Source organism: Staurois parvus, unplaced genomic scaffold (genome assembly GCF_062004578.1).
Source record: "Staurois parvus isolate SC_StPar_1 unplaced genomic scaffold, SC_StPar_1.0 ptg000778l, whole genome shotgun sequence".
NCBI classification, from domain to species: Eukaryota; Metazoa; Chordata; class Amphibia; order Anura; family Ranidae; genus Staurois; species Staurois parvus.
Window position 1 is genome coordinate 342,259 of NW_028318574.1, and position 17,285 is coordinate 359,543.

Here is a 17,285-nt window from a genome sequence, read left to right on the forward strand (position 1 = left end):
TAGTACTGTCCTGACATTTCAGGGTTTCAAGAAATTAGATGGGCAGTCAGTACATCAGGACTGAACAATTTTTGGATATACTATAGTTTTGTAGACTCTATACCTTTCACAAAGACTAAATAATATACACTGTTTTGGGTTATTTTTACCCACAAAAATGGAGCAGCATATATTGTAGCCTAAATTTATTAGGAAAGATTAATTATTTGCAAAATTTATTTAATTTATAACAAAAACTAAAAAGTTGTTTGTTTTTTTTAGAATTAAAAAAAACCGAATGGTGGTTAAGTGCCACAAAAAAAGAAAGTTCTATCTGTTTAAAAAAATGATAAAAATTTAATTTGGGTATAGTGTTGCATGACTGAGTAATTGTCATTCAAAGTGTTATGGTGCTGAAATCCGAAAATAGGTCTGGGAGGAAGGCCAGTGTCCAGTACTGAAATGGTTAAAATGCATATGCATTTTTTTTTAGTTGCATTTGAAAACTGCTGCGCAAATACTGTCTGACTTAAAAAAAATTGCAATCCACACCATTTTATTCTCTAGGGCCTCTGGGGGTTGTAAGTAATTTTTTTTTTAGCAAAAAATGCTTCTTTTCACATGTAAACAAAGTGTCAGAAAAGGCCTCATCTTAAAGTGGTTAACATGCACAGTACCAACTACTCCATATCCACAGACTTTGGTATTGAGAAAGTAAAAAAAAAAAAAAATCTTTGGTAATGGCTAGGTTGGTCTCTGTATGCCATCCCAGTTACACCTCTGATATTTGTATTCTTACCCAAATCATTTCCAGGAATTCGGTAAAGCATTTACAGCTATTTTCTGGTGGTAATTTATTGCAGTAGAACTGTGTTTCTGGAGGTAGAACTATCTGAGCTTGATTCAGGCAAGCATTTACACCAGGCCTGGTAACATTACTGACATGAGTGCCAAATGGAGGTAATTCTTGCTACTGCCACTTTATGAACCTGTCACGATGGGTGCTGCAGATTCTTGAAGAATTACCACCAGTTTGCAGATTAGGAAGCTGGCAGGGCTCAGCTCTGAACTAGCGTACAGTGGTAGAGGAGATTATCTAGCCCAAAGCTGAATGTGGACAAAAGGGACCTGGGCTACTGGTGATGTTATTACCCAAACCTGGCAATGCCCATATTTGAGAAATGACTTGAGTCATGGGGGTGACCTGATGGAGAACTAAGGCTGCAGCACCCATTCGGTGGGCAAAGCCTGGTTGGGAACTGAGAGACTAGTTCCCCATTAGGTCCGCTATGCTTTTGACAGCAGATGGCTGTGAGTGGATTTGAAAGCAGCTATGGATGTGCACACTTCTGTGTGTTGCTGTTCGTTCACCTTTGCAAAAAAAAATAATGCACATTTCTTTTGCAGGTAAAAAAAATATACATTTATTATTTTTTTTGTTAGGAGCCTGTAAAGCATTGCACACATGATCAACAGATTGTGGGTTCGATGCAGGGCTCATACAGACTCCATGGGGTTTATTTACTAAAGCTGGAGAGTCCAAAATCAGACTCCCTTCTGCATAGAAACCAATCAGCTTCTAACCTCAGCTTGTTCAATGAAGCTTTGGCAATGAAACCTGGAAGCTGATTGGTTTCTATGCAGAAGGGAGTCTGATTTTGGACTCTCCAGCTTTAGTAAATAAACCCCCATGTGTCTGCTCGTACAGGCAGGCATTACACTCTGAGAGAAAGACTCGGTGAACTACCTAGAGTGCTCAACAGCACTTAATTGAGAACTACAAGCCAACAGCCGCAAAGGCTGTCAGTACTTGTAGTCTTCCCATTCAGAGCTCTGTGATTGAATGACATGGCCGTGTTTTTGTTTTGTTTTTTTGTTTCTGTTTTTTTAATTGTGACAGTGAGCTTGGGGGAGAAGATCCCCCACTCACTGTCAAAATGGGGGGATTGGGACTGTGCGGGGACAGGTGCACCTGTAACATGTTACAACCTGAATATGGGTGAACTTATCCTTTAAGGGCCAGGTGGTGCAGAAGGCAGGATGGGGAGAATATATTGCTACTTTATGATCTGAAGAGGCTCTTGCAAAACACTTTGCAGCTGAATTTTGTGGTGTCTAGGGCAATCATGATATATAAATGGAATGCCTAATTAAACAGTATGCGCAGCATATGGTTATCGGCAGATATCATTTAACATAATTAAAGCTAAAAACATGTCTTGGGTAGGTGTTCACAGTTTTTTTCAATTTTCTTTCCCCAGAAACAAAAAAAGCAGATTTCAAGAAAAAAATGTAAATTACACATCTATTAGGAGACCTAAAACCAAGACTGCTATTCTCCAGAAACGCAGAATGCAGCTCAGGGAAAAGGTAATATTTAAAAAATGCCATACTGTTTAACTGAACAAAAGAATCTTATGCGATCATTGCAGTAATAATTAGGCCCCAAACCATCTTCCTATTGTGACTGTTAACACATTTGGAATAAGAGTAAATAAAGAACTGATTGTTGTGACTCAGCCCTTTATCACTGGAAGTTTTAACATGATTAAATAAATAACCCGGGTGGATACTGGTATATGGTACAGGCTAACAGATTTTGATGCTAGAAACCCAGAAATAAATACTAAACAAAAACATATTCTTTCTAGTTTCGGTATTTCAGAGAAACATTCATTTAATTCAAACCTTTTTTTTTTTAACTAGAAGTTGTGCCTAAGAGCACAGCCCACATAGTGCCTGCTATTATTTTTAATAAGCCCATTTCAATCACCCATGAAGCCTCCTACTCAATTCAGTGTATACCCTGTTATTCCTGTTACTTTGGAGATACACCTTACCGCAAGAACTATTCTCCTTCCATCCACTGTCCCAGTGTCCAGTGAAAGTACCGTTACTGGATGATTTACTGTAATTAGATAGTGGTGCAGCAGGTAAGTAAATATAATAAAGCATATGCATAGTTGGAACTGAAAAATAACATTTTGACAAATATTGTCTTTAGTCAGGATTATATATTTCATTTTGCTTTTATAATACAATGCATTCTTATTTGCCAATGGGATCAAGTTTTAGGCTTTTTTTCACATGTATTTTAGCTTCTTACTTCCTCTTGCTGAAAATAAGCCTATTGAATACAAAGCTCAATAACTCAAGCTGAAATGTAGAAAAATTAACACATAGCTTAGGCTTGGGTCAGGGTCTGGGTCTGAACCTGCAACCTCTGTTATATCTAACTAGCTCTTCTTAATGTGCTACCTGAGATGCTGTACAGCTCTCTATCTGTTCCCTTGTACAATCTTGCTTTGTACCTTGTTTCTGATGAACCTTGAACTGTTTTGCCTTTCATTTCTATTTTAAACTGAATGGGTTGTTTTACAAAGTGAGGGCTTATATATACTTTAAAGTGGCTGTGAACCCAAACAATGAACTTCTATATTTAAGAATCCAAAAAAGGGCAAAACAAGAGAATTGGAAATGCTTTCATAGGTACTAGAACACTTCCCTGGACTACAGAATAATTAGCCTTTATGCTGTAGAAATCTAACTGTGGGAGTAATTTTAGCAAAAGACAACCAGGCAGAGTGTGAGCCCCATAAGTTCATACATTTACCTGTTGAGGGGCAAACTATTATTTACCAAGCACATCCACCTCACAAGAGTAGAGCTGTATGTTGTTGTTTTTTTTTTTTTCCAGGTAAGCAGTAGAAGTATTTTTTTTTTTTGGCAGTAAAAAAAAAAAAAGTCAGAGGAGCTTCTTTTGAAGAAATAAAAGGGAGGCAATCCAGGTTTCTGAGTAAACAGACCTTTAGATCACAGACCTTAGGCAGAGACAAGGTACTGGCCAGAAGTTCTGTGACTGCAGACCAAAATGTGTGAACAAGAGAGCACTGCCAGATTTAATGGAAAAATGTGTTGTCTGCTCCACATCTCATAAAAAAGAGGGCAATGGAGTGGAGGCCTAAATTGAGCAATTTAGGGGGTGTGCAGTGATCCTGATAAGGTAATTCAACTGAAATTATTGTATCCCTAGTGGAGATTACTTGGGTCATATAAGTGAATTCATATTCTCGCCAGTCCTCTGCCATCTCACCTTAGTCTTGTGATATCTGCTAACTTTGGTCGGTGGTAATGTCATATAGAATTTAAATATCAGCCTGGTGCCATCCACCTGAAGTTGAAGTGCAATTGTTTTACTAATATGTTGTCTATTGTGCACACAGGGTGCGGTGATGGTGCAGCACAGTTCTGATGATGAAGACTTTGTCGTACCTGTCAGTTCTCAAAAACCACTGCACAAAAGCCACTCAGGACATGAAGGTACTTATGTGTCGTAGGTGGCAGTTTGTAATATAGCATAATGTTCTTCAAATTCCTTCAGGTGTTAAAGGGTTGGAACCATAACCAAACTACAATTTTCTAGTGGTTCTTTTCTTTCCTGAGTTAATTCAAAATTAAAAGTGTTGTGTTGGTTGAAGACCTATCCACTTAGCATGTTCCTACCCTACCAGTGCTTGCATGAAACAAAACACTGAAGATAGTACTTTTACCTGAAATAGGCATAGAAAAAAGAATATTGTCAAAATGGTGTGGTTGCTGTTTATGACCATCTAATATATTGGAATATATACTGTATATCTGAATATCATTTTAACGTTCATTGCTAGCAAAGGTAGCAAAAAAGAAATAGAGAGCATAATGCAGAAACTATAGTATCTTACAGGAGTGAGTACACCCCTCACATTTTTGTAAATATTTTATTCTATCTTTTCATGTGACAACACTGAAGAAATGACACTTTGCTACAATGTAATTTAATGAGTGTACAGCTTGTTTAACAGTGTAAATTTGCTGTCACCTCAAAATAACTCAACACCCAGCCATTAATGTCTAAACTGCTGGCAACAAAAGTGAGTACACCCCGAAGTGAAAATGTCCAAATTGGGCCCAAAGTGTCAATATTTTCTGTGGCCACCATTATTTTCTACCACTGCCTTAACCCTCTTGGGCATGAAGTTCAACAGAGCTTCACATGTTGCCACTGGAGTCCTTTTCTACTCCTCCATGACGACATCACGGAGCTTGTGTATGTTAGAGACCTTGCGTTCCTCCACCTTCTGTTTGAGGATGCCTCACAGATGCTCAACAGGGTTTAGGTCTGGAGACATGCTTGGCCAGTCCATCACCTTTACCCTCAGCTTCTTTGGCAAGGCAGTGGTCATCTTGGAGGTGTGTTTGGGATTGTTATGTCGGAATACTGCCCTGCGGCCCAGTCTCCGAAGGTAGGGGATCATGTTCTGCTTCAGTATGTCACAGTACATGTTGGCATTCATGGTTCCCTCAGTGAACTGTAGCTCCCCAGTGCCGACAGCACTCATGCAGCCCAAGACCATGACACTTCCACCACCATGCTTAACTGTAGGCAAAACACACTTGTCTCTGTACTCCTCACCTGGTTGCTGCCACACACGCTTGACTCCATCTGAACCAAACATGTTTATCTTGGTGTCATCAGACCACAGGACATGGTTCCAGTAATCCATGCCCTTAATCTGCTTGTCTTCACCAAACTGTGTGTGGCGTATAGTCTGAGCACTACTGACAGGCTGACCCCCCCCCCCCCCCCCCTTCAAACCACTGCAGCAATGCTGGCAGCGCTCATACGTCTGTTTCCCAAAGACAACCTCTGGATATGACACTGAGCACGTGCACTCAACTTCTTTGGTCGACCATGGTGAGGCCTGTTCTGAGTGGAACCTGTCCTGTTAAACCGCTGTATGGTCTTGGCCACCGTGCTGCATCTCAGTTTCAGGGTCTTTGGCAATATTTTTATAGCCTAAGTCATCTTTATGTAGAGCAACAATTCTTTTTTTCAGATCCTCAGAGAGTTCTTTGCCATGACATGCCATGTTGAACTTCCAGTGACCAGTATGAGAGAGTGAGAGTGATAACACCAACTTTAACACACCTGCTTCCCATTCACACCTGAGACCTTGTAACACTAAAGAGTCACATGACACCAGGGAGGGAAAATTGGTTAATTGGGCCCAATTTGGACATTGTCACTTAGGGGTGGACTCACTTTTGTTGCCAGCGGTTTAGACATTAATGGCTGTGTGTTGAGTTATTTTGAGGGGACAGCAAATTTACTCTGTTATACAAGCTGTACACTCACTACTTTACAATGTAGCAAAGTGTAATTTCTTCAGTGTTGTCACATGAAAAGATAGAATAAAATATTTACAAAAATGTGAGAGGTATATCTGTGAAATACTGTATATAACGTGGCTAGCTGATATCCAGAACTTACCAAGTCCTCTCTTAAAGTGGTAGTAAACAAATTTTTTATACTTTTACCTACAGGTAAGTTTTTAATATAAAGCTTACCTGTAGGTAAAATGAATATATCCTAAACAGTGCAACCAGTGACATCACCGGCGCTTGCTCTCTGATGGAATGGCATACCCATTCCGTTTCTTCAGAGCTGTGTACTGCGGCTGTAGCACAGAAGTGACGTCGTCATGGCTACGGCCATTCAGCTGGCTGCAGCCCGGGAACCCGGAAGGAAGACCAGGTGAAGATGGAAGCCTGTGCAGCGGTGACAGTGCGCCTCTGGAGGGCTTCGTTCTCAGATAAGTCTTTCATAATGTGACATTACCTTGCAGGGGAAAATCTTTATTTTTTTTTTTTTTTTGTTTGCTACCGCTTTAAGAAAATCAGTATTTATGAACATCATAATGACAATTTAAAGCTGAATTCTAGGCAAACTGCTAAAAACTAATGTGGGGCTTGTTTTACCTGTCAAAGGATTAGAATTTTTACACAGCCCCATCTCACATGATTTTTCTCTGCTGCAGTTAAGTATCACATACAGGTCTTCTCCAAACCTGTGCTTGGACAGTAAAAAGAGAAGCAGCTGACTGATTAGGTAATCTCTCTGTAACTCTGCTCTTTCTTCCTATCAGCACATCCCTTTCTAGCACTGCAGCACAGTTGTTAGATTCTTGTGTTGCTTCTCCCTTTCCCAGACTGAGCTTTGCATCAGTTTTCCACAGGTGACCACACTCTGGATAAAGCCAACTCTTTTATTCCATCATTCTAAAAGCATAGACCGCAACTACATGTCGGGAGAAACAGAAACAAACACGTTTCACTCTGCTGTGCGCTTAAACATAGCATGTGCTATGCTGTACTGGCTCCATGTGCTGCTTCTCCATTTACCAGTCTGAGATCTGCTGTAGAAGGCTGATACCAAGTCAAATTCAGGTACTTACACTGCTTGCATTTAAAACAATACATTTACTTATGTATTAATGAATACAGAACTGCACTTATTTATGTCTCTTATTTTTGCTTAGAATTCAGCTTTATAAAGTGTGTTTGCAGGTTTGCAATGTATAGTTAGTGTTTTTCTTTCTGCAATAAATAAAATGAGACTCACTAAGTGTTCCACAAAACAGGGGGAGCTACTGAAAGGACAGATGATGCAGGCTATTTATCGGATAACAGCACTTTGTCTATAAAGTCCAGTGAGAGTAATATCCTGCTGTCTGCCTGTAAACGAAAAGATGCCCTGCATCACTCAGAGAGCGAAGAACATATTTGTGTCTTGGATGCATCGAAGGAAGGCAATGTGGCCCGATTTTTAAATGTACGTATTGGACTTAAACATTAATGTAGTATTATTGTGCAAAGACAGAACAGTTTTGTACTGTTACACACTGGGAAAAACAAAGAAAAATCGCTTGGGCTGGCCATGCACAGTAAAATCACTTGATGGAGGAAACTCCTCTGCTAGCAATTGCATTCAGACAGCTGTGGCACCTGCAGCTGCCTGAATACCCAAACAGTGACAGCATCTGATGGGATGCAGTCACTGTGTTTAGCGGATAATGTTCCACCCAGTTCAGTGGATTTTTAAAATTTAATTTTTGTTGAATCAGTTGTCCTTGCAAGGCCAGAGCTCGAATTTTGTCCAATTCAGGAGGAATCAGCGGAAATTTGAGTTATCACTGGCCAGCTTGTCTTATCCTGTGAATTAATGCAGCTGCTACTCTTGGAGTCCAAAATAAAACTGCACAGAATGAACTTGCCAGCATTCACTTTTTGCTCCTTGAACATATTACCTGGCACAGATGGTTAACTACAACCAGGGCCAAGCTTAGGCTGAGGTAGAGGGAGGAGGGGGCACTTTGGCATCTTCGTCTTGGATTCCAGAGGACCCTAGCCTTGCACTTGAGTATAGCCCAACAGGACACACATTTTTACACAAGTGACTCTAATTTAACCTGGTTTAGCAAGTTATAAAGAGACTAAATGGCTTAATCACCCACTAATTTCTTTATTATCCTTTGATCACTGTATAACGAATATTTCTTCATGATTCGTTAAGGGCCACAGGATCAGTAGTTATTCTGTTTCCTTTAGGAGGATTTGGACACTGGCAAACAAAAAAAAAAGCCATTGACCAGTCAGGTACAACCTTTCCTTCTCCCAGCATGCTCCAGTTTTTTGCTATTGTTTTAGGAAGACAGACATCTTTTCTCTACTGAGACATTTACCCCTTTTATGCATTTTTACTAGCCTTTTTCTTTTCTCCGAATATTTTTTCTTCAATCAAAACTCCATCTGCACAGTGCAGAACTAGGCTCTCTATGCAGCTATGTGGATCTGAAAATCTTTGGCACTACCTTGGAGGCCAGACCCTGCTGGACTAAAGATTATGGGACTACTTTGGAATGTGGCACTCAGGCACAGAATTTTTCCAGTTGCCCTATCCAATCATTAATTTACTGTGTTATTCATAGAGCACTTGCCAGATACAGAGCCATGTCACTGCTTATGGTGCCCCATAGTCTCTCTTGGTTCTTATCCATACATCATAGGTAGCAGAACATCAAGTGATACTACACTTTGGTAACTTTTACTGTTGCCATCTTGTCCCTATTCTGGGTAACATGCTGAGAATTATTGCTGCATCATAAGCTGGAGTGTAGCACTCATGCTTACTCCCCACTTTGCTCTCGCTACTTTTCTTCAGCACGAGGTAGCATCTTCCTACTACTGCTGCTTTCTAAAGAGCCAGGCACTTAACACCCTGGTTGCTCCTTGCAGCTGCCTACAGCGACCTGGATATTTCCAGCCATTAGGCAGCTGGTTGTTAGTAAACCAAGGTGCTATCTGATGTTTGCTGTTGCATTGTTCCTGGTAAAAAGCAGGAACAGATCTGATCCCAAGCACAGAAGAAGCAGTCCTGCTGAATAGTCGCTTCGGCTCACAATCCAAACAAGTCTTTCATAGCGCCTTCAGGTGCAGCCCCTTCCTCCATCTTATCCAAGGAGTTCTCCGATGCCATGCAGAATTTTTTTTTAGCTGAGTTTCCAATAAGATTGCTAACTCAGAATGCAGAGGTTATAACTGTCTGCTTACACGCCTTCCCCATCAGAATCAATTTCTGACATACATGCAGTTGTAGCTGCTTCAGTGGCCTCTGCTGCAGAAGTTCCCTTTTTGATTTACTTTGTTCCTGAGGAGCCTCATTCAGCTTAATTAGTTACCAGGCTTAATAAAACCATTTTGGCACTTTATTGATGCAGTACGAGACGCATTTTAAGTGGAACAACCAATGATTTAAACTACCTGCTCTTGGGCTTTCCCAAAGGCCCCAAGCCTGTCAAAATGTTTCCAGTTAACTCCTTGTTTGAACCTGTTCTGTACTTACCTTTGGAATTATGGAGTGTATGTGTGTGTATATATATGTATAATATATATATATATATATATATATGTGTGTGTGTAACCTTTACTTTACTTTCAGAATCCACATTTTCTATGGGACACTGTAATCAATAACCCACATTTGTGGGATTATTTTGTAGTATAAACGAGATTTGTTAATTTGCACACACAAAAGTATTTTTCTTAACAAATTTATTCAAGACAATGTTGCAAAAATGAATACACCCCAATGAAAGTCTTAGGCGCGAAGCTAAATTTTAGACAACAAAATTCTAATTAACAAGAATTCAACAAACTACACGTGAGTCTAATTGTTCATTAAACAGGTGTCCAGCAGACAGGTAATTATGAAAGGGCGTTACTTAACAAAGAAATCCCCTTCCCATTTCATGCTGTCAGCAATGGCACAACATGGAAGAGAAATGTCACAAGGCCTGAGAAAGAGAAAATACTTTCTTTACACAAGAAAAGTGAAGGCTACAAGAAGATCCGCAAAGCTTTACTTATCACTTTAGAATACTGTAAAAAAAGTGATACAACAATTTAACAAAGATGAAAATGCAACCATCTCACAAAGAGGTCCTGGCTGTCCATGGAAGTTAACACCTCAGCAGGAGTATCTTCTGATGAGAAGGGTTGAAGAAAATCGTCATGCAAGTTCACCGCAATTAGCTAAAGAAGTAGAAAGCGAAATTGGGGTGATTGTTTCCCGTGACACAATATTGCATACACTGCAGAGGAATGGCATGCATGGGTGTCATCCACGAAGGAAGGTTTTCCTAAAGTCTGCATAGAATTTGCCAGGGCCCATGCTGAAAAAGATGACTACTGAGACTCTGTACTCTGGAGTGATGAGGTCAAGCTAAATGTTTTTGGAACTGATAGCTTCAAAACTGTATGGCATCACAAAGGTGAGGAGTACAAAGAAAAATGCATTTTGCCTACAATGAAACATGGTGGTGGCAGTGTCCTTCTGTGGGGCTGCATGAGTGCTTCTGGTGTTGGGGAGCTGCACTTCATTGATGGTATCATAAATTCACAGATGCACTGCTCTGTTGAAAAAGAAGATACTACCATCACTCCGTGTCCTTGGTCGTCCTGCACTTTTCTAACATGACAATGATCCAAAACACACATCTAAGGCCACTATTGCATTTCTGAAGAAGAACAGGGTGAAAGTGATTCAGTGGCCAAGTATGTCTCCTGATCTGAACCCAATCGAACACCTATGGGGAATTCTGAAGAGAGAGTTGAGCATCACTCTCCATCCAGCATCCAGGCTCTAAAAGAGGTCGTTCTTGAAGAATGGAATTAGATAGATGTTGCAATATGCCTTCAACTTGTTAATTCCATGCCTAGAAGACTTGTTGCTGTTCTTACAAATCATGGAGGTCATACAAAATACTAGATGGAGTAATGTAGGAGGAGAGAGCGAGCGCGAGATAGAACACTGAACCTTCTTTATTAGGTACACCTTGCTAGTACTGGGTTGGACCCCCTTTTGCCTTCAGAACTGCCTTCATTCTTCATGGCATAGATTCAACAAGGTGTTGAAAACATTCCTCAGAGATTTTGGTCCATATTGCCATGATAACATCACGCAGTTGCTGTAGATTTGTCAGCTGCACATCCATGAACCGTTGACACATGGCAGGATGGATCCATGCTTTCATGTTGTTTACACCAAATTCTGACCCTACCATCTGAATGCCACAGCTGAAATCCAGACTTCTCAGACCAGGCAACGTTTTCTAATCTTCTATTGTCCAATTTTGGTAAACCTGTGCAAATTGTAGCCTTTGTTTCTTGTTCTTGTTTGCCAGGAATGACACCCAGTGTGGTCTTCTGCTGCTGTAGCCCATCTGCTTCAAGGTTGAATGTGTTGTGTGTTCAGAGATGTTATTCTGCATACTTTGGTTGCAATGGGTGGTTATTTGAGTTACTGTTGCCTTTCTATCATCTCGAACCAGTCTGCCCATTCTCCTCTGACATCAACAACGCATTTTCCTCCACACAACTGCCGCTCACTGGATATTTTCTCTTTTTCGGACCATTCTCTGTAAACCCTAGAGATGGTTGTATGTGAAAATCCCAGTAGGTCATCCGTTTTTTAATTGCTCAGACCAGCCCGTCTGGCACCAACAAGCATGTCACATTCAAAGTTCCTTAAATCCCCTTTCTTCCCCATTCTGCTGCTTGGTTTAAACTTCAGTAAGTCGTCTTCAGCACGTCTAGATGCCTAAATGAATTGAGTTGCTGCCATGTGACTGGCTGATTAGCAATTTGTATTACCACGCAATTAAACAGGTGTACCTAATAAAGTGGCCTGGGAGTGTATATGCAGTAAATAAAATTTAAAAATAAAATTTCTTCATAAATTTAGGCCAAAATATATTCTGCTACATATTTTTGGTAAAGAAAATTCCAATAAGTGTATATTAATCAGTTTGCATAAATGTCATAGTGTCTACAAACTATGGGATATAGAATTTTTATTTTACTTTTTTAAACTCTTAATGGTGGCTATTAGCGACTTATAGCAGGACTGTGAGAGTACGGTGAGCAATCTGACACTAACTCCCACTTTGACACTAATACACTAGTGACTCTAATACAGTGATCAGTGTTGATAATATACACTGACACTGTACTAATGACACTGGCTGGGAGGGGGTTAATGTCTAGGGTCAATAAAAGGGTAACTGTGTGCCTAACAAGTATTTAATGTGTGCTGATTTTATGAAGTGATGTGCCGGTTTTTATTTCCTGCTTGCAGGGATACAAAAACCTGCACATTGCCGCCATCAGGACAGAGCTCTTTGTTGTTTACAATCACCTGTCATCCGCTGATCGCAGATCACAGCACAGATGGGGCGGGAGGCATGTGCCCTCCCTACCCCGAAGAGCGAAATCTCATATCAGGTACACGATCCAGCACAGAGCTGCAGGATGGTCTGCAGCTGGTCAAAGAATATAGGAAGAGTTATCGCTCCTGTTTATAAGTACAGTAACTAAATAAAATTAGCAACAGAGTATACAGTTCATATATTTGGACACAGGCACAATTTTCATACTTTTGGCTCTGTATGCCACCAGAATAAATTAAAATTAAACCATCCAAATGATTTAGAAGTGCAGACTTTCAGCTTTAATTCAAGGGGTTGAACATAAACATCAAGTACAAATTTTAGGAACTGCAACCATTTTTATATACAGTCCCTGCATTTTCAGTTGCTCAAATGTAATTGGACAAATGTATATAATCATAAATAAAATGTTCATTTTTAATATTTTGTTGAGAATCCTTTACTGGCAATGACTGCCTGAAGTCTGGAACCCATGGACATTACCACAGACTGGGTTTCCTCCTTTGTGATGCTTTGCCAGGCTCTAACTGCAGCTGTCTTCAGTTGTTCTTTGTGGGTCTTTCTGCATTTAGTTTTGCATTCAGCAAGTGAAATACATGCAGAGTTGGGTTAAGATCAGGTGATTGACTCAGACATTGCAGAATATTCCACTTCTTTTCCTTCAAAAGCTCTTGGGTTGCTTTTGCAGTGTGTATTGAATCATTGTCCATCTGTACTGTGAAGCGCCGTCCAATCAACTTTGCTCCATTTGGCTGAATCTGGACTGACAGTATATCTCTAAACACTGCAGATTTCATCTGGCTGCTTCTGTCTTCTGTCACATCATCAATAAACACCAATGACCCAGTGCCACTAGAAGCCATGCATGCCCATGCCATCACACTGCCTCCACCATGTTTTACAGATGACGTTGCGTTGCTGTTCCAAGCCTTCTCCTCACTTTTTTCTTCCTGTCATTCTGGTACAGATTAATCTTCGTTTCATCCATTCAAAGAATGCTTTTCCAGAACTGGTCTGGCTTTTTTTAGATGTTGTTTTGGCAAAGTCTAATCTGGCTTTTCTATGGTTTATGAATGGTTTGCACCTTGTGGTGAACCCTCTGTATTTGTTCTTGTGAAGTCTTCTCTTGTTTGTAGACTTTGACAATGATACGTCCACCTCTTGGAAAATGTCCTTCACTTGTCTGGATGTCGTGAATGGGTTTTTCTTTACCATGGAGAGGATCGTGCGATCATCCACCACTGTGGTCTTCCGTGGACGTCCATGACTTTTTATGTTGCTGAGCTCACCAATGCGTTCTTCTTTTCTCAGAATGTACCAAACTGTTGATTTGGCCACTGCTAATGTTGCTGCCATCTCTCTGATGCATTTGTTTTGTTTTTGAAGCCTTACAATGGCCTGTTTCACTTGCATGAACAGCTCCTTTGAACCCATGATGTAGGTTCATAGCAATAGATTCCAAATGCAAATACCACATTTAGAATCAACTTCAGACCTTTAACCTGCTTCATTGATGAAGGAATAACAAAGTAGTAGCCCACACCTGGCCATGAAATAGCTGTTGATTCAATTGTCCAATTACTTTTAATCCCTTGAAAAAGGGGGGGTGGCTACTCTAAAGAGCTGTAATTCCTAAACCCTTCCTTCAATTTGGATGTACATACCCTCAAATTAAACCTGAGTGTGCACTTTCAGCCCATATCCATTATATAACTATAGCTTGAATATGTTTTGGTAAATACCTGAAAAAAACTAAAATATATATGGACCTAACTGGATGTGTAATAACTATATTTGTGTTTTTAAAATAAAACTATGTGGGATATATAGAACATTTTGTTTAAATATTTAACACATTTTATTTTTTCCCCTAAACACAGCACAGCTGTTCACCAAACCTGTTTGTACAACCTGTTTTTGTAGAAACTCATTCAAAGAAATTTCCCTGGGTGGCATTTTTTACTAAGAGGTTTGTACCATTTTTTTTCTATCTGTCAATTTTAATTTCCACTGAAGACTGTTAGTTTGGTAATCTAAAAAAAAAAAAAAAAACTTGTAAAATGGAAGTCCTTCCTTTGCCCAACGTTGACAAAAAAAACATAATAAAAAAAACCTTAGCAAATACTAATAAACTGGATTGATGTATTTCTAGAGAGTTTCTTTTTGGCTACAGTCACTCCCATTGAACAATGAGGCTGGTGGGTGGAGCTCAGCTTTTGGGGTGGGGTCTTCAAAAATATATAGAACACAAGGATTCACTCCACGAGTCAGGTGTTTAAAGATCCATGTGTAAAAGTGCACTGTAAAGCACACTTGCCGTGTGCGCTTTAAAGTCCACATTAACCCCAGTCATATGGCAGGTGTTCTTCCTAGCCAAATGTTTTAATCAGAGCACTATTACCTTTGGGGAAAAAGTTGCGCAGATACTAGCAGCAAAGTTAGTAATTGCATAAGATCCTTGGAAGGCAGTTAACACCGCAGATGAGGAAAGTGGGCTGAAAGCCTAAAGGTGAAATATGGTGCTGGAGGCAGCCAGCCATGGAGCTCCAGGGAAGGAAAGTGGACTTTTATATGAAGAATACCTGTCACATACCTATTGCTGTAACAAGGAATGATTACATTCCTTGTGACCGCAATAAAAGTGATCAAATATAAATTAAAGTGACAGTGTAAAAATAAATTTAAAAAAAAAAGTGATTCTCTAATTACCACATTGGTGTACTCCAAATAAACATCTTGGGTTACTTTAACTTTCTGGTTTTCTGAATAACTGTTTCAATATAGCACTTCCATTCTTGTATAACTGTATGTTGCGTATTTAGTAAATATTTGTACCATTATCCTATTAATTTACATGCTTTCCTGTTATGCAGTCATTTCCTTTCTTTCTTGCAGCCACATAAAAGCTGGTACTGAACTAACCTGGGATTACAACTACAATATCGGGACTGTCCCTGAAGAGGAGATTGCATGCCTGTGTGGACATAAGACTTGCCGAAATATAACGATTTGACTATTAAATACGTAAACATTTGTACAACTAAAGGCTCCTTCATTTAAATCTCACAGGCTTTCATAACGGTCAGCCCCTTCTTCCTAGACACTGTAGTGCCGTCAATCCCAAAAAAAAGTGGGCAGAACTAGGTGTTGATAGCCATGTACCCTGCAACATTTTTTCATCCCACTATAGTGCAAGCAGACACCACATACTTGAGAGTGGCAACTCTGCTCTGAATTTAGCATTGCATTGCAGCATCATTACCACACCATCACGGGAAGCTGAATTAGGTGGACTTCACTGGCAGGATAAATAGGTATTTGTGGTACTTTGCTGGAGGATTAAAGACTTGTATACACTTGCGATACTCTCTGACAGGCAGAAGGAGGCATTAACGCCTATTTTAACACATAAAAACCGGCACTACCACAGCCGTGTGCATTACAAGCTGTGTGGGATGACCCCATTTAGTTGAATGGGTCGTATTTGGGAGGCAGCATCGCCTGCAGATCACAACAGGGATAGGGCGATCATTTTTGCTGTGTACCCCCACATGCTGCTTCATGGGGAACAGTCTCAAACCCATGTTTTTACTGTCTTCCTCCCCACAAACGCAAGTGTATGTGAGGCCTAAGAGGAGAAATGTAAATGGAGATGCACTTAAAGGAAGTGCTGCAGCAAATATATTTTTTTAAAAGGAGGTCATAGTTCTACTTCTTTGTTTTTCAAATGGCATTTTTACTTTGTATATGTTATTTTAAACTGAAGTGAGTTTTCCTCATACTGGCTATTTAAATATATCTGATATATGTATATTAGATTATTTTATGTATACTTTTAGCTATTGTCTATATTGCTGTAATAATTCAATAGATTTTTGGACGGAAATAATTGTACTGTTTTTTGTAGGTGTAGATAAAAAAAAAAAGCACTTCCGTGTGTGTGTGTATACACCCATAACATTATAACTGACAGGTAAAGTGAATAACATTGATTATCTTGTTACAATGGAAAGTGGGCTGAATGTATTAGGCAGCAAGTGAACATGTTGTCCCGAAAATGTTGAAAGCAGAAAAAATGGACAAGCATAAGGATTTGTGTGACTTTGACAAGGGCTATACTGTAATAGCTAGTTGACTAGGTTGTACCATCACCAGAACTGCAGCTCTTGTGGGTTGTTCCTGGTCTGCATTGGTCTTGGCTTACCAAAAGTGGTCCAAGGAAGGAAACCAATAGCCAAGGCTCATTGATGCACATGAGGAGCAACGGCTGGCTGGTGTAGTCAAGTCAAATAGAAGTGCTACTGTAGCTCATATCGCTAAAAAACATTAATGCTGGTTCTAATAGAAAAGTGTCAGAACACATAGTGCATTATAGTTTGTTGCATATGGGGCTGTGTAGCCACAGACCAGTCATTGTGCCCATGCGGACCCATGTCCACAGCCAAAAGCACTTACAATTGCCATGTGAGTATCAGAACTGGACCAAGGAGCAATATAGAAAGTTGGCCTGGTCTGATGAATGCAAAAACAAATGGAAAAATGGTTTGAGGAACTCAACAATGAGCTTGAAGTGTTGACTTGGCCTCCAGATCTTCATACAATTGAATATTTTGTGCAGGAAAAACAACTTTGATCTATGGAGGCCTCACCTCACAACCTACAGGACTTAAAGGATCAGCTACTGACAGCTTGGTGCCAGAT

At 40.0% G+C, this 17,285-nt stretch overlaps 1 protein-coding gene across 8 annotated transcripts in view; it reads left to right on the plus strand.

Moving 5' to 3' along the window:
- The window catches only part of LOC149444762 (histone-lysine N-methyltransferase SETDB2-like), a 74,454-nt gene extending 57,981 nt beyond the window's left edge, over positions 1–16,473 (plus strand). For 7 of the 8 annotated variants that reach the window (XM_089654558.1, XM_089654554.1, XM_089654559.1 and 4 more), the window contains 5 exons: positions 2,241–2,349; positions 4,203–4,299; positions 7,440–7,630; positions 14,465–14,553; positions 15,480–16,473. In XM_089654558.1, the coding sequence (XP_089510684.1) occupies positions 2,241–2,349; positions 4,203–4,299; positions 7,440–7,630; positions 14,465–14,553; positions 15,480–15,597 (604 nt within the window). In that variant the 3' untranslated portion in view covers positions 15,598–16,473. The remainder of the gene's footprint in view (positions 1–2,240; positions 2,350–4,202; positions 4,300–7,439; positions 7,631–14,464; positions 14,554–15,479) is intronic. The other variant, XM_089654561.1, reaches the window with a different exon arrangement.
- Positions 16,474–17,285: the final 812 nt, after the last annotated feature.